The sequence below is a fragment of the Beta vulgaris genome, chromosome 4 (assembly GCF_026745355.1).
Source record: "Beta vulgaris subsp. vulgaris cultivar EL10 chromosome 4, EL10.2, whole genome shotgun sequence".
In the NCBI taxonomy this organism is placed as follows: Eukaryota; Viridiplantae; Streptophyta; class Magnoliopsida; order Caryophyllales; family Amaranthaceae; genus Beta; species Beta vulgaris.
The window spans coordinates 46,661,438-46,683,518 of NC_079205.1; the positions used below are offsets into that span (position 1 = coordinate 46,661,438).

General features: G+C 34.4%; 1 protein-coding gene across 3 annotated transcripts; it reads right to left on the reverse strand.

The window, feature by feature from the left end:
• Window positions 1-250: 250 nt before the first annotated feature.
• Window positions 251-20,252, reverse strand: LOC104891155 (uncharacterized). 3 transcript variants are annotated; one of them, XM_057394323.1, is made up of 4 exons: window positions 20,090-20,252; window positions 6,166-6,252; window positions 712-3,170; window positions 251-620 (listed from the first exon to the last, which is right to left on the reverse strand). In XM_057394323.1, exons 3-4 carry the CDS (start codon window positions 3,031-3,033, stop codon window positions 552-554), a joined length of 2,391 nt encoding a protein of 796 aa, XP_057250306.1. In that variant the 5' UTR covers window positions 3,034-3,170; window positions 6,166-6,252; window positions 20,090-20,252; the 3' UTR covers window positions 251-551. The 3 variants fall into 3 exon arrangements, with proteins under 3 accessions (XP_057250306.1, XP_057250307.1, XP_057250305.1); XM_057394324.1 differs by lacking the exon at window positions 6,166-6,252; XM_057394322.1 differs by lacking the exons at window positions 6,166-6,252; window positions 20,090-20,252 and adding an exon at window positions 3,813-5,129.
• Window positions 20,253-22,081: the final 1,829 nt, after the last annotated feature.

A 22,081-nucleotide genomic window follows, 5' to 3' on the forward strand; every position in this document is an offset into this window, starting at 1 on the left:
GTTTCAAAAGCCAATTTAGATATAGAAGCAACACGTGAAATAATTTTTAAATGTAGAATATATTTTATCAGATTCATGTTGTTTCACCCTGTACTTAGTGATCTCTCGGTAATTTTGTGATCCATTAATTATCTGTCAAACAAGACGACAGACACTGAATCAGTATCAGACACTTGTTTGCTGCCGAATGAAAATATCATAATCATTCCCTCCGTTATGCTGCAAGTAGCTATAGTACTGAGATCACCAATAAATCTGAGGAACGACATTACATTGCCAAACTTGTGCAATATGAAATAAGAGAATGCTTTTAAAGGAAAATGACATCAAATGAAACAATGGGAACAGTTGATAACAAAAAAAACAAAGGAGCTTCAACAATCACACTTGAAGGCAAACAACAAACTAAATAAGCCACAACAAGACGTGGGCCAAGTTAGTGTGACCGGAATCCTACATACTATGAGCCGCTCACTGTCATCAGCTAGCTAATTAGTAGTTAACAACCAAGTCAGAAACCAGAGTAAGAGTCATAAAGGCTCTTCAACTTGTCACGGAGAAGTGATCTTGGTCCTGATTCTGCTTGAGCGTCTCACTGGGGTTACCACCTCCTCATCTCCCTGAAAAATAGAAAGTGCACCTTTAAATTTAGTCATCAGTCATTGCAAATTCAAATATAAGCTAGATGATAAATATCTTTTGTTAACTTACATGCTTCAAGTGTAGTATACTGTAAGAGGTGAAACTTCCATAAGACGAAGTCATAGTGTAATCTGACGAAGCAGCAAGGGACTCCCTCTTATAATTCTTTTTACTTCTATCCACACTCTGAGACTGAACTTCGTTACCTCCCTTCACTCTGAGACTTCTGTCCACACTCTGAGACTGAGCTTCATCATTTTCCCTGCCCGCGTGCTTGTTATGAGATGGCGTATTCTTCTGGCAGCTGCTCATCTCTGAGGGGCATGACTCACCAACCATATCCACCTCAACTGCATCGCTAAAAGAAGATGGCTTCTCATTGAGTGAGGCCTTCATCATGCTTGCAGCTGCCTTGTATGTTGTCGACTTTTCCTTATCTACCAATGGATCTGCAAGCTCGGGAGTTTCTTTCTTTGTCTTCGCGTACATAAATGTTGTAGCTGCTAATAGTGACACAGCGACCAAACTGACAACTGATATAATCCAGGACAAGCTTCCATCAGTTGATTCACGAACTTGGGAATTTCCATCATTTGATTCAAAAACTTGGGACTTCCTGTCATTTAATTCATGTAGCTCCTCCAACTCAATGATACCATCACCAGAACTCAGATCAGTTTCTTCACCCAATGCTTTTACAACTTGAGAATAAACCTCAAAGGGTGAGGACAGTAGTTGATCCTCAACCTTCACAGCACTTGGGGGCTCATCTTCAATATAAACCGTCAAATCCTTTCCTGCTTTGAGCTCCTGATTGACAGCCTCATCGATTGATGTAGCTTCTTCACTAACATGAGCAGTAGAATCATCATTGACGACTACAGAAATATCTTCCAGATTTTCTGATTTATCGTCAAATTCAGAATCCTCAACTGGTTCAGTGTCAAGCACAGAAATCTCTTCCAGGTTTTCTGGTTTACTGTCGAGTGCAAAATCCTCAACTGGTTCAGTGTCGATTGCAGACTCCTCAACTGGTTCAGTGTCGATTGCAGACTCCTCAACTGGTTCAGTGTCGATTGCAGACTCCTCAACTGGTTCAGTGTCGATTGCAGACTCCTCAACTGGTTCAGTGTCGAGCACAGAATCCTCAAGCTCGGAAGTCTCATTTAGTTCTTCTGGTTCAATGCTGAGCACTAGATTCTCCATCTTTAGGTCAGTGAATGGAGGAAGACTAGATCCTCCATCTTCTTTTCTCTCTAAACTAGTCCAGAACGCAAAATCCTTAACCTCAAAATCTCCGAACTCCATTTCTTGCAAACCAGCAGTCATGTTACTAAAAGGCAGAGGACTGAACTGATTAACATCCCTTGCATTGTGGATCATATTGGACAAATAACCAACTGAATGAACCGACCACAACATAGCATATTGGAACAGACCATTAAGATTAGTTTTGGCGAGATCAACAACTGCATGAGGATCATGGTAAATCCTAGAAATTACCTTATCGCAGTACATAGCATTTTCAAAGCTTGGAGAAAAGATTACAAACATGGATATGGAGCCAAACAAGATGAGCAAAAGCAAGGCAGCGGTTCTCCATTTCCTAGAAAACCAAGGTTTAGGCTCAATATTCAGTTCAACTGTTTCTGGCTGGATTTCAGTGGAGTTAATTTCAGAAGATGAAGAATCTTCTTCTACTCCTATGGGAGATGTCAGTTCAACTGAAGAAGAAACAGTAGCATTTTCGGACTCAACATCGTCAGATTGAACTTCTTCACTGTCGACAGACTCAGAAGAAAAATCATCTTCTAGCCTTGTGCCATGGTTTATATAGCTTTCTATTCTCGAATTGGGTTTGTAGCGAAGAAATTGAGGCCTTGGGGAAAGATAATTGGTTTGTGGATCATACGGTGGAAGAGAACCAAGAGGAGCTATCTTACAACTGTTGTTCATATCTTCTACACTCACATTATCATCAGCAATTTTATCACTCAAAGGCAAAGGTTCAGAAGAGTTTGCAGCATTCATTGGTACCACCTCAGAATCAAGTACTACTAAATCAGAATCGAAATCAGGCCCAGTTTCAATTTTTCCATTGCCATGACTAAAACCATCCATATTGACCTCAGACTCTGTGATAGAGACCTGATCAGTACCCTTGTTATTGAAATTTGTTACTGTGGTCGTCGTCGAGATAGGAAGACTTTCCATTTCCATCACTGATTTCTGTTCAGCTTCATCACCAAATTCCAATGAATTCATGGAGAAGAAATGGAACTTTCCGTGGGAGAGTGAAGCAGAAGTCCGAATGGCTTCGTTTCGCTCTCCCAACACTTTCTTCCTAGGTGATGGGTTGATTTTGGAAGCTGCTGAAATTGTTGGTGACATAAAGTTCTTAGTTCCACTTCCCCCCTTTGATATCAAAGGGGATCGGATTTTCGAAACCGGCTTCAAATTCAGATCTCTTTCATTTTCCTTCTGCTCATCCCCATTTTCTCTACCAAATGAACTTCTTCTTGCATTCTCTATAAAACAGTACCCAGAAAGACAATAATTACAGACTAATTTTTTTAAACATGGTCATGACAATAACAGTTACTGAAATTTTCACATCACAATTCACAAAGTAATCAACTTTGAGAATACTAAACCAAGAATCAACAACAATAAGCAGGAGGATAAACGGAACACATATTTAAAAAATTGAGCTACAAAATTTCAAGATCCGTAATTTCACAGCAAAACTCGAAAGTAAAGCATTAAGTTTAGTTCCAAAGATAAAAATGAAGCACTAAGCAGTCAATTTAAGTAGATAAATAATCATAGGTTACATACCCAACAAATTATTCAACAATCAGATAAGAAAAAAGAACAACTAACAATCAAATAAAAACCAAAATAGCATAATAATTAGAAAATTAACTCCATTATTAGCATCAGATTACAAGAGAATTACCAGCACTAAACAGTTAACTTAAGTATAAAATAATCATGGGTTAAACGCCCAACAAATTATTTAACAATCAGAGAAACAAAAGAAAAATTAGTACACAACAATAAACCAAAATAACATAATAATTAGGAAATGAATACCCACAAGTAAACCAAAATAACATAAGAATTAGGAAATTAATTCCATGATTAGCAGCAAATTATAAGAGAATTACCAGCACGACTGTTAGTAGAAATTGGGGAAGATTTAGCAGATGGGTATCCACTAAAACTCTTTCTGACACCAGCTCCTTCTCGTTCTTGATTGTTTCTTGAGTTGTGGATTGGGTTCGTGTTCGTGTTCGTGTTCGTCGAAGGAGATCTGTTTGAGGAATTAGTTACCATTGATAGATTGATTTCAGTTACCTCCAAATTTATTCTTTGAATGGAAATGTGAGATCTTTTGAATTTGCTATAATTTCTTGCTGTTTAGAGAGAGGAAATGAGATATATGGGGAAAGAGAGAGAAAGAATGAATGAGAGTGAATGTAAGGAAAGTAACGGCTAGTTAGTAAGTCCTTCGGAGAATTTAAATTTGACAGAGAGTTTTGAATGTGGGTTAAAAAAATAGTGCAGTTTGGACTAGCCGTTGGCTACACTTTTTTTTTTGTTTTCTTTTTCTAAGGAAGCCGTTGGTGACTTTCATCATGTGATGTAACTATGTGAGTAGTGACTTCGTGAGTACGTACTGAGTTACTGACATTTTGAATTTTTTTTTTTAAACAAAAAATTGAGATCTTACTCCCTCCATCCCTTAGATAAATGCTGATTCTGTTTTTCCACGGGGATTAAGATAAGTAGAATATGATTTTATTTGGATAAATAGATTTATTATTATTAAGAAAAACTTGCATTATTTTTTTCTTTTTACCAAAACATAAAAACTGAACATTTAGTGTTGCATGGTTTAATGTAGCGTTAAATAAGGTTAAAAAAATCCCATTTCATCATTGCAAACTTTAAAAAAAGGCAGGGAAGGTGTGGCCAAGCCGAATCCAACACGCGCCTGATTTTCCAGCTCTTTTCTTTCCTTCATTTTTCCCCATCTTCTCTCTCCTCTCATTTTCCCCATTTTTTGCCTCATTTTCTCTTTCCTCTCTTTTTTTCATCTTCTCTCTCCTCTTATTTCCCCCATTTTTTCCTATTTTCTCTCTCCTCTCATTTCCTCCAGAATTTTTGGCGACGTCGTTGTCGGAGCTAATGATTGCCTCAGTGGACGTTTCTGATCTAAGGAGGTCTACCCTATATTCCTGCACACCTTTATCGGATCAAACAAATGAGCTGATTTCTTGAACGAGCTTTTTAGCTAGTATTGCAGGGTTACTTTACATGTATGCAAGGGTAACTTCAGTTTTGTGAAAGGGTAACACAGAGGGGTTTACTGAAAGTATGGGTTACGTTTTGTAAATATAAGGGGTTACTTCTACGGTAAATATGGGTTATTTTTTTTTTGTAATTAAGTAATTATAAGGTGTTACTTTTTACATTTATTATAGAGTTACTTTACACTTATGCAGGGGTTACTTTTATTAAAACTAGGGGTTACTTTTTACATTTCTAAGGGTTACTTTTTTATAATGTTGAAAACAACTACAACAAACATCAATAATCATTGGCAGATCCAGGAATTGAACCACGTGGATTCAAACATTAAGCCAAATACTAGTTTTATATGCACCTGAAACATGCGGCAAATTAAAATTTTAATGTAAATACTTATATAATTCAAAGGCGTTTAAAACACTTATATTGATTGATTATGTTTTGAGTTGACAATTTATTTCAATTTTAATTTATTAATAAGATACAAATATGTTTTTAATCTCACTGCATATATTAATTTTCGTTCAATCAATCATTGAATTAAAAGTCTAATTCCTTTAAACTTACATCAATAAATTTTGATTAGTTTGTTTTAGGAAAAATAAGTTTTGGAAAATCTAAAAGCTCTCACACGTAAAAAGAAGAAGAAAAAAATGAAATAGTGTTAACAATCAACAAAAAATGAAATCTAAAATAAATAATTCACAACTCTGTAATAATAAGGTCTTTGTAATATAGTTAACTAATAAATTGCTAATGCTATCAATAATAAATTACTAATGCTATGAAATTAGGCTGTTTTAGGAAAAATAAGTTTTGGAAAATCTAAAAGCTCTCACACGTAAAAAGAAGAAGAAAAAAATGAAATAGTGTTAACAATCAACAAAAAATGAAATCTAAAATAAATAATTCACGACTCTGTAATAATAAGGTCTTTGTAATATAGTTGGCTAATAAATTGCTAATGTTATCAATAACAAATTACTAATGCTATCAAAAATAAAACCAAGAAAGAGAACATAAGTTATGGTAATAATGTGAAAATCAAAGGGAGGAAAAGAAAGACTAACAAAAAGGACAATTGCTCATGCAGGGATTCGATCCCATCACTTAAAAAGCAATCCCAAACTTTAAGTTTGACACGCAAAGAACAACTAGGCTATGCAGCATAGTACAGAGTATATTTGGAGGACTTTATATATATACCTTTTCTCTGTTATCCTGTAAAAATCAGTTCTTTCGCAGATCTTGGTGGGTTCAGTTGAACCCACTGAACTCACGTTGGATCCGTCCCTATCAATAATCAACTCAAATTTCTCAATGAAAACAGATTAAATCTCAATCAACTAAGATTAGGTTTAGAAATTACATTCCACCAACACCTCCAGCAGTTTCATACGAGATAGTACTAAAAGGAAGTTAATAAACAGCAACATAAGTGTCGAAATTCGAAGCAAAACGCGACGCTCTAACACCACCACTTCCAGCACCAATGGTGAAGAGCTCGAAATCAAAGTGCGCGCCATTGTCGGACGAAGAAGAATCAGCTCGAGCTGAGAAATTACGGCGGAGAGAAAAAGTATAGGGTTTTGGAAGAACGAAAAGATGAGGAGAGAGAATGGGAAAAAAAGAGGAGAAAGAAAATCGTTCGCACATAATTTGAAGGGTTTGAGAAGAAGATGATGATGATGATGAGAAGGTGGTGGTGATGGAAAGAAGCGAAGAGTATTGAGGAAGGAAGATGGAGGAGCTACAGTAACGTGCGCTCCGTTTGCTTGCTTGTGACGCGCACAATCACACGGTTTGCTTTTCGTGTGGTCTGTGTTACAGAAAACGCACATTTTTGTCATTAATAATGGTGTATTGGGAGATGAAATCATCAGGACATTTTGGGAATTAAATTATATTCATGAGGGTATTGTGGGCATAATTTGATTGAAAATAGAAAGAGGAGTTATATTTTGGGACACCTTATAAGGAAACAAGACTTCTATTGTGGGATGGAGGGGGTATTTTTTTTAAAGTAAAATATGCAGAATTAAATGTGAGGAATGTAATGTTAATGATGCAAAAGTTGTGTATATTAGACTGAGTTATACATTCTCTAGAATAAAATCTATCTCTATACTATAAGGGAAGAGGGGAGCAACGGTGTCCCCAACTGAAATCACGTTTTTACCCCTATTAATTAAAGAAATTATATTTTAAAAAATTAAACAACACTCCTAAACAACTCAAAATAAATAAGCACAATCAATGCATATCAAAAAAAAAAAAATTGACAAAATTATTTTATAAAAGGAAATTCCCAAACAATTTAAAGTCATCACAATCAACATAAAATTGACAAAATAATTTTACATAAGGAAATTTACCATAAATTCAAAATGACACACACATATGATTATACATTGATTAGAAAAGTCCATAAACAATATTAGAAGTGTGTTATTGAAATACTTTATCGGCAATAATGTAGTATGTAAAAACTTGATGATGATTTATAATGTAATTAGGAACTTATATCTTTTATCAATAAAATAAGACTCTTTATCTAAAGTAACATTATATAACCATCACATAGTTTCAACTCCAACTTTATGTTAAAAACAACAAAAGGTTAGTCATTTGTAATATCTAATTGCTTTGTGCATTATACGTGCTTCATTGATTGATTTTAAATTATTTACTCATAAACTAACACAATCAAAAAGAACTAAAGTTATTCAAATGCTATAAAAAATTGACTTGGAAAGAAAAAATTCAAAGGGTTTACTACGAAAGAATAACCAACAAAGAATATAATTAAAGCACGCATCGCATGCATAAATTACTAGTATAAATATATTAAAAGATGTTTCTAAACAAGGGTGCCACGTGGCGCTCTCCCTAGGGAGTTTTAGTTCATGTAATCCATGTACATTTAAAAAAAATTAGAAATTGCATAGTATAGGTTTTGATCCCGTGACCTCAAGTTTATATACTAAAGTTTTAACCATTAAATTGTATTTAGTGTTATCATTTTAAAGTACAATATTAATAAATGAAATTTTTTCTTACCCGGGGCATAGCCCAGACCTAATAACTAGTTTCGTAATTAAAAAATGAGATAATACTATTGTAGAACTTTTAAAGTGAACTAGAAACATGTTAATGACCTTATAGGTCGTTTTTAGAAACAACTCTCAAGAATAAAAAGTTAGCAATAAGTAATTGAACAAATCAAAGCTAAAAATGAATATTACTACCTAAAACTCCACTAAAACATGTTAATATGAAATATTTCATTTTAGAAACAATTTTTAGAAATGAAAAACTATTAGAAAAATAGACAAAACAAAATTCAAATTGAAACTAAAAAACAAAAGAGATTAAAAAATTTGTTGTATAAGATGGCCTCATTTAATGAAATATCAGACGGAGTCCAATAGTCCAATACATACATGTGCTCTGCTTCTTCTATAGTTATGATTATGGGTTTATAAGTTACGATTTTTGGGTCAATAGTTAAGACTTTCTGATAGTTATTGTTTGGGGGGTAAAAGTTAAGATTCACACGCATTTAATAGTTAAGATTTTGTAATAGTTATTTTTTGGTGGGTAAAAGTTAAGTTTTTGGGGTAAATATTTACAGTAAGTCTCTGAAGAGACCGTCTCGCATTAAGATCAGACTAATGTGAGATGTGATGATTCACATGCGTTTGATTATGGTATAGCAGTGTAATTTAACTAAATTATAAAAAATGTTAACTAATTGCAAATAATGTGCAACCTCATAACTTTCAATAGAAATAGGCTAACTAATAATTTAAAACTCATAACTATTAACCAATAAACCATAACTATCAACCTAAAACCATAACATCAACCAAACCACCATAATCGTGGCCTAAAACAATAACTTTTATCTAAACTTATAACTAACAATCCAAAATACTAACTACTAACCCGAAAACAATAACAATAAGCAAACCATCACTATTTACTATCTACCACGACCATATTTTATCTCGAAAAATATAACTAGAAATATGAAAACAGTAACTAATAACGTGGAAACAATTAATAATATCCAAAAAATCATAACTATTAACCTTAAAAACATAACCATTTACCCAGAACCATAATTATAACTAATAACATGAAAATCATGACTAATAACATGTAAAAAATTACTAATAACTAAAAACAATAATTACTAACCTTACAAATATTATTATTTACAATAACTAATTACTAGAAAACCATAACTGCATACCCGAAACATAATTACGACAAAAATTTTAAGTATCTACCTAAAAATCATAACTCATAATAAGAGTTACATTAGAGTTTAGACCCATTGATAGAGGGAAACATCGAACTTTGAGAATTAAGAAATACTTTTTAGGGGAATTAAGAATATACTTACTTGACTTTGATACAACAATATCCTTGTTTAAGCGGGAGAACTAAATTAAGCATCATTAGATTCTCATCATCAAGATTGAAGAAGACGCGAAAAAGGACTTTAATTAAAAGTTTCAAATGTTCGAAAAAAAATAGAGACGTAGGCTTTCAAAAGAAATGGACATTGGATGGAGGAGAGGGAAATGGCAATATAGAGGAGAGAAAATCGAAGGGAGTAGAGGGGAGAGAAATGAGAGTTGGTAGAGGAGAGGGGCATAAGAGAGAGCAGGCTCGGCCTTGTGCCGGTCCAAAATGAGCACAAGGCCTCACATTTAAATGAGTCCCAAATCTTGAAAAAAAAAATTACTTCTCTCTCTCCTTATTGTACTTTTCTCTTTCCAAACTGAAATCAAGTATTGTACTTCTCTCTCTCTCTTTACTTTTTTCCCCCTAAACCTCTGAACTTTCTAACTCTCTCCTTGCCTCTTTCTCTCTCTCCATACAAGCTACATTATGAACTACTTTTTTGAAGCTACTGAAGATCATATCACCAAGTTCGGTAAAATAGAAATATTATGTGGAATCTCACTGTTAAATTTCACTGTAAGATGTTTTTTTATTATTATAAAAGGAATGAAGTTGGATCTGAAATTTTTAGTAAATTCTTACGTGGGTTTTCTCTATTTGAATTTGGGTTTTCTTTTCTTAAAATTTGGATAATCTCTTTAAGATTCTTAGTGATTTCTATCTGAAAATGTGGGTTCTTCTTAATTTTGTTGAGTTTGAGATTTTTCTTCTTACTTCTTTCTCTCTCCTTCCTTACCTTCTTTCTCCGACTCTCTCGACTTTCTCTCTCCATTCTTATGTTCTATTTTAGTTTCTTAAGGATTTCAATTTGTCAAATATTTGAAACAAAAAATGCAGTAGGAATTCAAGCTCAAAAGAAGTCATTATTAGAAATTTGTGAAATGTTGATGATTCAAATATAACTCCAAGAAGATAAATTCCAACTAATTATTTTTATATAATCGAACAATTTGTGAAAGTCGGAGAACTCTTACAAGAGTTTTAGAGAAATAAATGGTAGAAAGAGAGAATTCATAGAGAGAGAAAAGTATGAGATGTAATTCTTATTACAGAATAAATTGAGCTTACATCCTTTTATACTCTAGGTACAATAGAGAAGAGGAGAATCAGTTAGAAGAAGTAACAAACTTCTTGTTATTACAATAACAGAAATAACAGAAACTAACTAATTATCCTTTTATTCTTCATATTCCCACTTCAAGCTGGACATGGTTGGAATCAACAAGTCCAAGCTTGGCAGTAAGATACTGATGTTGTGGCCCTGGTAATGCTTTTGTCAACAAGTCTGCAAGTTGTTCTTGACTTGAAACATGAGAAGTTTGTAAGAAGCTAGCCAGCTTCTACTTGCTCCCTAACATAGTGACAATTCCTTTTTAGATGTTTAGTTCTTTCATGAAAAACTGGGTTCTGAGCAATGTGTTCAGCTGCAGTATTATCACAATATAGAGCAATAGGGAGAGAAACATGAACTTTTAAATCTTGCAATAACCCTTCAAGCCATACAACTTCAGAAGCATTTGTAGACATACTCCTATATTTTGCCTCAACAAAAGATTTACTTACTGTTTTCTGCTTTTTCGTTTTCCATGACACCAAATGATTTCCAATAAAGATACAGTATGCACTTAAGGATCTGCTAGTGAATAAACAAGTACTCCAATCTGCATCACTATAAGCTTTCATAATAGTATCACTGATGGCAGAATAAAATAAGCCAAGATGAAGAGTGCTCTTTAAGTATCTAATAACATACATTGCTGCTTGTAAATGTGGTTTCCTGGGACAACTTAAGAATTGACTTAAGTGTTGAGTATCATAAGAGAGATCAGGCCTTGTAATGTTTAGGTATAACAACCTACCAACCAACTTTCTGTACTGTTCTGGTTCATCTAATATATCACCCAATTCAGTAGATAAACCCAGACCTTTAGGTAAAGGAGTACTAACAGGTTTGGAATGATCAAGGTGTAAATCTTGAATCATGTCCAATATATACTTCTTCTGGCTAAGCACAATACCTGATACATTTCTAATTATTTCAATACCCAGAAAATACTTTAGTTCACCCAAGTCCTTGATAGTAAAAGCTTGATCCAAAGCAACCTTTATCTCATCCATTTGTGTTTGTGAAGTACCAGTCAAGAGCATATCATCAACATAAACCAGCAGAACAATGAATTCACCTTGAAGATCTCTAGTAAACAATGAGTAATCTTGCTTTGATTGAATGAAACCAATGGAAAGCAGAAATTTATTTAACTCCTTATTCCACTGCCTGGAAGCCTGTTTAAGGCCATAAAGAGACCTCTTAAGATGACATACTTCATCAGATTTGGCTTTATCATAGCCTAAAGGTGGCTTCATATACACTTCTTCTTCTAAATAGCCATGAAGGAAAGCATTATTGATGTCTAATTGGCATAGAGGCCAATGTTTAGAAGCAGCAAGATAAATGACTACTCTAACAGTGGCACTTTTAGCAACAGGAGAAAATGTGTGAGTGAAATCTTCCCCTTCAATCTGCTGATAACCAGTTGCTACCAACCTGGCTTTGTACCTTTCAATGCTGCCATCAGCTTTATGTTTGATTTTGAACACCCACATTGAACCAATTGCCCTTTTACCAGCAGGTAGAGCAGTTAACACCCAAGTTTGGTTCATTTCAAGAGCAGTTAAGTCTTTTTGCATAGCCTCTCTCCACTCAGGAAATTGGTTAGCCTCCTTATATGAATTAGGTTCATGCAAACAAGTAGTGTGAGACTGGACATTGAAGGAAGCAGAAGGAGAAGAAACAGGAAGAGTAGGACATACAAAGTCCTTATATTTAGTAGGAGGTTTACTAATTCTAGAAGATTGTCTAATAACAGGAATTACTATGTTATCATTAGAGAAGTTTACAGGAGACAATGAAGTAGAGGCAGGAGAAGATTGATTAAGGTTGTCAGGAGAAAAGGAAGTATTAGCAGGAGAAGGCTGATTAAAATTATCAGAAGAATTGTGATGAATGATAGGAGAGTTTGAAGAGGAATCCTGAATAGAAGGAGAAGGACTAGATTGAAAAAGATGACTATGATCCACATGTGTTTCGATGAATGAAGAATATGAATCATTAAAGGAAACAATAGGTGTATGATGAGAAGGAAGAGCATGAGAATTATCATTTTTTGAAAGAAAAGGAAAGATGTGTTCCTGAAAAACAACATCTCGAGTGACAAAAGATTTATGAGAACCCATATCATAAACTTTGTATCCTTTTTTACCAAAAGGATAGCCAATGAATATGCACCTTGTAGCTCTTGGACTAAATTTATCCTTATTTCTGTCTATGTTGTAAGCAAAACATTGACAGCCAAAAACTTTTAAGAAGGAATAATCTGGAGGTTTTTGAAACAATATCTCAGAAGGTGTCTTACAATCTATGACAGGTGAAGGCATTAAGTTTATAAGAAAAGTTGTTGTGAGTAAACAATCACCCCAAAAACTTAGTAGGTAAGTTGGATTGGATTTTCAGAGATCTAGCTACCTCTAACAAGTGTCTGTGTTTTCTTTCTACACGACCATTTTGCTGTGGTCTTCCTACAATGCTAGTTTGGTTAATGATACCCTTGTTTTGAAAGAGATTAAGACATTGATCTTGGATGATTTCTGTACCATTGTCAGATCTTACAATTTTGACTTTGGTATTGAACTGAGTTTCAACTTGCAAGATGAAAGAAGATATAGCTCTGTAAACTTGCATTTTATTGTGTAAAAGATAGGTCCATGTACACCTACTATGGTCATCAAGAATGGTTAGAAAATAGGAGGCTCCTGACATGGTTTTAGCCTTATAAGGACCCCGTAGGTCTATGTGGATTAAAGCAAAGCAATGAGAGGCTCTACTTAAGCTTCTTGTGATGTTTGGCAAAAACACAGACTTCACAAAAATATTCACTTAGATGATCACAAGAATAGACATGTTTCATTTTGGATAGAGAAATGTGACCAAATCTTACATGTAGTAAATCAATTTCTGCCTTTGTGGGATGTTTATTCTTTGAAGAAGTAGAGTTCACAGAAATAGAGTTTACTGCTGCTGTATTAGTAGCTTTAATAGGCAGAGAATAGTTATGAGTAGGACGATTGATAGATGATGAATTAAGAATGTATAGACCTTTGTGTTTAGAACCTATGGCTAGAATTTTGGAAGAATGTTTATTATCATAGAAAACACACTTGTTTGCACAGAACTTTACTTCAATATTAGAATGAGCTGTCAATTTTCCTATGGAAAGCAGATTATGCTTAAAAGTAGGCACATACAACACATCTTCAAGAAGCAAATTATCATTAATCTTCATTCCATCAGGAAGTCCGATTTCCACCATACTATGTAACTTCTTTTTATGCACAAGAAGATTATCATCAAAGACTATGTCGTCAGTTGCACCTGAGTCCACAATCCACATGCTACAACATAAAGCAGAATTAGAATTAATACCTGCATAGTTGGCATATGAACATCCAGGACTGTTGGAAGATTCTCCAACAACCTTACCAACACCTTCATGTGACTGAGAAGGACCAGCTATATTATGTTCAAGAGGATTATCAGCAATGTAATCTGATGTATCAACAGATACATGTGCAGCAAGCTTGTCATTGCCAGGCTTTTTAGTAAACCAATCTGGATATCCTTTAAGCTTGAAACAGACATCCTTAGTGTGACCATTTTTCTTGCAATAGTCATAAAATTTCTCTTGCTTGTCTTTCTTCCAATCTTTCTTATATTTATCCCTAGCATAATGAGACTGTTTTTGAACTGCTAATGCATTCATCTAATGACTCCCTGGTCCAGCATTCAATCCACTAACCTCCTTCTGTTTCTCCATTTGCTGAGCTAGATAGAAGGCCCTACTGAGAGAAGGTAGGGGATCCATAGCTAGAATACTACTAATGGCATTATCAAATCCACTATTCAAGCCTAACAAGAATTGAATCAATTTTTCTTCTGATTCAAAATCAGACACTCGTTTCAAAGAATTGCAGCTGCATTTGGATAAAATTCCACATGTGCAAGAAGGAAAACTTCGCAAATTCTGTAGTTCATCCCAACACCTCTTCAATTTTCCATAATAGTTCATAATAGATTGATTTTCTTGTCTGAGATTATCTATTTCACGTTTCAATTGATAAATCTGTGGTCCATTACATTGACCATAACATTCACAAATCTCACGCCACAATTGAGCAGAACTTTCAACAAAAGTAAAATTCTCACCAATTTCTTCACTCATAGAATTCACTAACCAACATGTTAGTAAATAATCACATCTCATCCAACGATTGTAATCTTTATCAGATTCATCAGGTTTAGGGAGACTTCCATCAAGAAATCCTAGCTTGTTTTTAGCAATCAAAGCTCTCTTAACGTTTCGTTTCCAACTAATCAAATTGTTTCCAGTGAGATTTACAGCAACAAGCTTGTTCACAGTTTGATCTGAACTAGTTATGAAATAAGGATCATTGTAAGCAACACTTACATTGTGATTATTTGAAGAATTCAAAGAATTCTGTTGTTCTTCAGATTGCTCACCAGATTTGTGTAAAATTTCCACCATTTTTGCAAGAATTTGAAGGATTCAAATATTATCAACTCAATTGATTTAATGAAATCAATTGATTTTACGCGAAAAAATTATTAAGCAATTGATCTAAGGATGATCGCTGCTCTGATACCATGAAAGTCAGAGAACTCTTACAAGAGTTTTAGAGAAATAAATGGTAGAAAGAGAGAATTCATAGAGAGAGAAAAGTATGAGATGTAATTCTTATTACAGAATAAACTGAGCTTACATCCTTTTATACTCTAGGTACAATAGAGAAGAGGAGAATCAGTTAGAAGAAGTAACAAACTTCTTGTTATTACAATAACAGAAATAACAGAAACTAACTAATTATCCTTTTATTCTTCATAATTTGAATCAGTTTTACAAGATTATTTTTGCCTTTTATTTTAATGTTAGATTTCGTAGATACCGAAATATTCGAGAATATTGTGGAAAAAACACAAGTCTTTAGTTCAAAATCACAAAAGGGGCCTATTTTTTAACATCATCACAGGTCCTCCACATTGTTCGGGACGGATCAGATATGGGTCAAATTTATTTCTGATATCTAAATTATCATAAATATTCTTCGAATCAAAAGTTGGGCTTTAGATATGCAAAGGCTTAAGATTACGACAATCATGCAATAATAGGTTCAACTAATGATACATACAAATATTATATCCAACTTTTACTAATGTTAACAAAGATGTTAATTATAACTTATAATTTACATCAATGTGTAATCCAAGGGGATCTAGAGAACCAAAAGCTTCAATTCAATAGAAACTAGGGGGACCAAGGTATATTTAAGGAAGAGAGGTTTTATCTCTATGGAGGTTTGGGTTAGGGCTATCAAATATTACATTTATCGGCCCAAATTTACTTGGTGTAATAATAGGGAGGATGGAGATCGTACCTATGAAAGGTTGGATTATAGAGCTTATGGTTAGGAGGAATGATTGCAGCTTCATCCGAAAGTTGTATTATTGAACTTACTCATAATGGTACATGATCACAACTTTATTATTCTTTTCTTTGATCCATCGGCTCCTAAAAGAAGAGTTTGATCCGTATGGAGTCCTAATTTATGGATTTTGATGATGTGAGGAAAATGGTCCTGGATAATTGGTGCAAGAGTTATGAAGGTTCTCGTATGTTTAAAATTACAAGGCAAATTGTGACGGTAAGATTTAAGGCATTCAAGTGGTATAGAGAAATTTTAGGGCTAAGTATTGTATGGGATGATATGGCAAAGCAGTGTGAAAAGGCCCAATTGGGATTGCATGAGGATGAAAGTGAATATGAGGAGAGCAAGGTTCGATCAAAAAGCTTGAAGCATATTGAGGTTCAATTGGAATACTGAAGGTAGAGAGCAAAAGTTAAGTGGGTGGCGTTGGATGATCTAAATTGTAAATGGTTTTTTCAGAAAATCTAAGTCTAGAAAGAGGAGGAATGAAATTTTGATGTTGAAAAACAGAGTTTGTAGATCGATCATATAGAAAGGAGATACGTACATCGGGTTATTTTGGATCACATTGGTGATATTTTCCAACATTATTAGCTGAATAATGTTGAGTGGAGCTGGGAGCCTTCAGATGGATTTGATAAATATTATTTTCCGGTTATCTAATGATCAAGCTGAAAGATTATAGTATAAGGTTACTCTAGAGGAAATTACGAATGCTATTTTCCAGTTGGGGTGCGCTGAAGGCTCCTGGTTCTAATGGAATCCCAACGATTTTTTTACTAAAGATTTTGAGACATTGTTGGTAAAGATGTCATATTAGTTGTCCAGCATTTCTTTGATAAGGGTCATTTGTTGAAAGAATGGAATTTCACTCTGATTTATTTGATTATGGAGAGGGCAGAAGAAGCGGGTCAATTTAGGTCTATAAGTCTATACATTGTGATTTACAAAATTATCTCAAAGGTCACTGTAAATAGGCTGATCCTATTCTTCAAAGTTTGGTCTCTCCATTCCAAAATAGGTAGGTTGCTATCACATAACTATTTATCATCCCATCAGTGGTCTCAATGCTTAAAAAAGGAGGAGGTAGCGAGTACTTGGCTATAAAATTAATATGTTCAAAATGTATGATAAGGTGAATTGGGAATTCTTAAGCTGGCTTCTGGATAGGATGATGTTTCTGCAGTTTGTAAGCATTGGATTATGCAGTGTATTTCAACAGCTTTGTATGCAATTCTTATTAATGATGAGCCTTCTAGTTGGTTCAAGCCATCGTGCGGGCTTCAAGGAGATCCTCTTTTTCCGTACCTGGTCATTCTTGTCATGGATGTTAATTCTAGAATGACTGTTAAGTTGAAGAGAATGCACTAATTAGGGGTCTCAGAATCTCGAGAGGAGGGCCTTTAGTCTCGCATTTACTTCTTGCAGACGACTCAATTTTGTTCTTTAAGGCCACCCCACAGACTTGCTCTACTATCAAGAGTATTATTCATAAATTTAGATGTTTCTCAAGTGAAGTCATAAATTTTTCTAAGTCTGTTATTATGCTTAGCCCTAATACTCCATCCTCAAATATTTAAAAGATATATGAGGAGCTTTATTGGAACGCCCTGAGTAGAGGAGCTAGGGAAGTATATTGGGAATAATATTGAGGTGGGTGGGCGGAGTTCTAACAAGTTTATCCCTCTTGTCAAGAAGATTCAAAAAGAGGTAGGTGGTTAGAAGCCCTTAGCTATGCTTCATGGAGGTAAAGTTCTATTGATATATGGGATGATTGCTCCTCTATGCCAGCATGTCTTGTAGGTGTTCTTGCTTTCGAGCGAGGAGGATTGCAGATAGAACTAATGCAATTTTCTTAGGTTTTCTTTGGAGAAATGGAAGAGATACCAAAACTATTTATTGAAAAAGAAGTGAAATTGTTTGAGTTTCCTAAAGGTAAGGGTGGTCTTAGGATTAGGAATGTGTGCTCATATAATATATCTTTATTAGCTAAACAAGCGGTCAGGATTCATGAGCACAGAAATTTGTTTAATTCTAAGGTCTTTTCCTCGAAATATAAGGCTTCCACAATCACAATTGGATTGCAAGGTAAAAGGTTGGCTTCACCTTCATGGGTTTTTTTTGTTGGGGGGGGGGGGGTATGTTATGCTGTTAGGGAGTGCAAGAGGGGGTTCCTCAAAATGACAGGTAGTGGTATGGGAACACATATTTCACATGACATGTGGGTTAATGGCCGGCCGTTTTCATTGAGGAGTGGAGCTTCTTTGGAGAAAATGAGGCTGGAGAAAGTCAATGATTTAATGATTCAAAATTGTTTGAAATCGAATGTTCCCTTCATCTGGAAAACATTTTCAAAGGACTCGACAATCAGAATTTTGGCTCATATCCTGAGGAATGAGAAAAGATGTTATATTTGGCATAGGTCTAGTACAAGCAGGGTAAGTACAAAGGACATCTATTCCCTTATGGGTGAGCAGCGACATAATTTCACGTCTAGATCGTCAGATAGGAAGTTTTGGGGTAAATTACAGGATCTGGATGTTTGCTAGAAGTGGAGAGTTTTGGGGTAAAGCTTTGAATGTGATTTTCAGGAAGAGAAATATTCCAATCCCTTCTTTCAATTATTTATGTAAGAACGAGGTAGAGAATGAGGCCCATCTATTCAGGGATTGTGAGGTCTCCTCAAGGGTGTGGTGTGGCTCGTGCTTGTAATTCAGGTGCATTCTTCGAAGATTATTCCAATTGGTCTCTGGGTTTCTATTTGTGGCGTATGTTCTAGAAGTAGGATATCCCTAATAGTGATCATAGAAGGTGGTTTTGTGCTATATTATGGGCTTTGTGGCTTCATATGAATAATATCATCTTTGAAATAGTGACCCTAATCCTACTAAGGTCATGCGTACGACAGGGAGGTTACTAAGTGGGGAAAAGGAAAGGGTAAGAGTCAGGAAGTTTAGCCAAACTGGTGGATCAAAAGATTGGGTTTGGGTTTGGAGGTGAGATTAAGTTTTTGAATTCAAAAATGTGAAGTTTGTATGGTTCTAATTGATGGTGGTGCCTGGAAGAAAAATGTTAGGAAGTATTGTCCCTCGACAAGGATTGGATGGATGGGCTTAATGGAGAGGCTTAAGTTTTGTGGGAATGACAAGGTTATTGTTGGCCTTACAGAGCGAAGGTCATGCAATGTTGCGTGGAATGAGAAAGGATTTTAAAAGGGGCATGAGGATCGTCTTGAATTATCCCTGATTCGGTGGTGCTTGCGCAAGCTCTGATGAAGAATCAATTCCCATGTCAATTAGCTAGTATTCTACTATCCCCGTTTCGCAATACATGCACCCGTTCCTTTTGTTGGATGTTTCAAAATTGATACACAATTTCCTGATGTTTCACAGATCACAATACACCCCCTTCTCTATAACATAATCACATGAGTTTGAAATGCAACCACAACCCTCTCTCTCCTCACCATGAATTGTGTGCCATATAAAAATGGTGCATCTATTGAGAAACGAAGGTAGTACCGTGTATATGATATTCTTGCAATGTATGGTAAGTATAGCTTTTGTGAAATTGTTTAAGTAGATAGAGGTCTTATTCAGGTAAGCCATTCTAGCTATTGCATCTAGACGTGGCTAGGTTAGCTACTTTGTTCTTCCTATGTTTTGCTTGTTTGCATTGAATTTTTTTATTCTTTTTACTCAATCTACCTTATTTTTCACAGTTATGGGATTTTTTTTTGGCAAAAATCAATAGTCCAAAGCAAATCTAGACAGGGGCGGATCTAGGATTTTATTAATGGTGGGGCACCAAAATAATCAACTTAATATGATGCAAAAATTAAATCAATATAGTTTATATGAATTTATTGAAGTTCCTACCAATTTTTTGTAACATTGAATATTTGATATATATTATGCAAATCACAATTAGACAAATTAATATTGAAATAAAAAATTAAACAATGTCATTCCAAGTTCAATAACAAAAAGCAAGTACTCTTCGCCATGAATTGATTTGAAAAAAGAAACAAACTCAGTTGATGGTATTGATGCTTGTGCAAAAAAGGCAAAAGAGAAATAAAGAGTGTTGTACATACTTGTCTACAGAGACTATATTACTTAGGCTTGAATTGTCGCTGTCACAAATCAGAGTGTGGCTCTGCGCCTCTGCGGCAACCAATCTCTTCTCTCTCTCTAGAATTTTTTTTCTGTTTCTAGGTTGTAGGTTGAAAAGGTTCTTTTAATTTTTTACATTTTTATTGTATTGGGATTTGGGAATCAAAATCCAAGTAAGAGTATTTGCGACTTTGTAACTGTCAAACTGAATTGAGAGTCTGACGCGATGACCCAACAGGAAACGCGTTTACACTGTTTTTTTTATTTTTAAAAAAAAATTATTTTTAAGGCAGATTTTTTTAAAAAATAATGGTGGAGCACGTGCCACCCAGGACCCCATGTAGGTCCGCCCCTGAATCTAGACACCCTGCAAAATTAATAACGACGTTTTTAACTAGATGTCTATCCAAAGCAGATCAAGTTTTACGTATTGCTTACAAGGTTTTTTCGGGAGTTAGATATGTTTTGGATTCATATTGCAATCTTACATTTACCCTCCAAACTTTTCAGGTTGGTTTTCGAGTCGTAAAATCACAATTCTAAAAGAACTCCAGTAACATTGTATCCAGTTCAACAAAACATGTTTGCTAAATGCTAATTAGTTGGAATATTTCAACTAAAATGAAAAAGAGAAAAAAAAATGCAGAAGTAGCTTTAAAAAGTGGTTTTAGGTTTTTTAGTCTATTATTGCTTGTATCATATCATAAAACGCATTATATATCTTGCGTAAAAATTAAGCGCCAAAAATTTATAATAACCTTTCCACATATATAATTTTATTTATTTACCTTTTAAGAGGAAATAAATTATTTTCTTCGACACCAAATATTGGAAAATCACTAATTCTATAAAAGAAAAATTCCTCCCGCCTCAAGATAAAAATCTATACAAATATATTAAAAAGCATTCCAATCAAAGAAACGGTGCCACATGACACTCTTCTCAAGCTTCTAATATACATATTTATCATTTAAAAACATTAACGATGTGTATTTAGTAGGATTCAAACACATGACCTTTAAAATGAAATGTGAGAGTTTAACCACTAGTCCACTATAATTTTTTTTGATCCATATGAGCCACGAAGGCGGTACAAAGTAGGGGAGGGGGGATTGAACCTGTGACCTATCGTTCACAGCACCTCAATCTTAACCACTAGGCCAAGATATCCTTGGTTTAGTCCACTATAATTTGAATGCTTAATGTTTCATTATAAAACATAATAAAGTCTTATAATTATATGTAATTATAAAGACATAGACAAACCTTTTGATCTCTAACACTCTTATTAAGTAACAACATTCTCTTACCCCAATTGCATTGAAATTATTATTTTTATCTCCCAAATCCTTTAAAGTTTTTTAAAACGATTTATCATGCCATAACTTTCATTTTCCAATTTTGCACTAGACATAATATTATACAAAGTCCATTTTGGAGAGACGGTCTCACGTTAGTGTTAACGTGAGACCGATGATGTCATGTTGATATCATGCGCATGATCAACCCAGCAGTAGAATTAGTTAAGTGCTTACACCCATTAGTAGTTATGCTAGCCTTAAATTGCTTCTGGGTGAATTAACTAAGCGATGAGGTACATTAGTTAAGCGTCGAAGTACATTAGTGCAGCGCTGAAGTAGATATTATTATATCATGAAATCAGATTAAAATGCATTTTATTGAACATAATTTTAGTATCGCGCATAAAAAATTATCTCTTTCTTAAATAACTTCGCACTAATTCTCTCTTTCTTGAATAACTATCTCATTTTTGCATTAGTTATGTCAACCTCAAATAACCAATGCAAAAACAATGTTTACTAATGCATGCAATAAATAAAAGTAATGACCTTAAAATCACAACTATTGACCGCATAATATATCAACCCTCAAAGTATAATACCTAACCAAATATCAAAACTATAACTATAAAACCATACATCATTGTTACTCATGAAATAAGGATGAGGAGC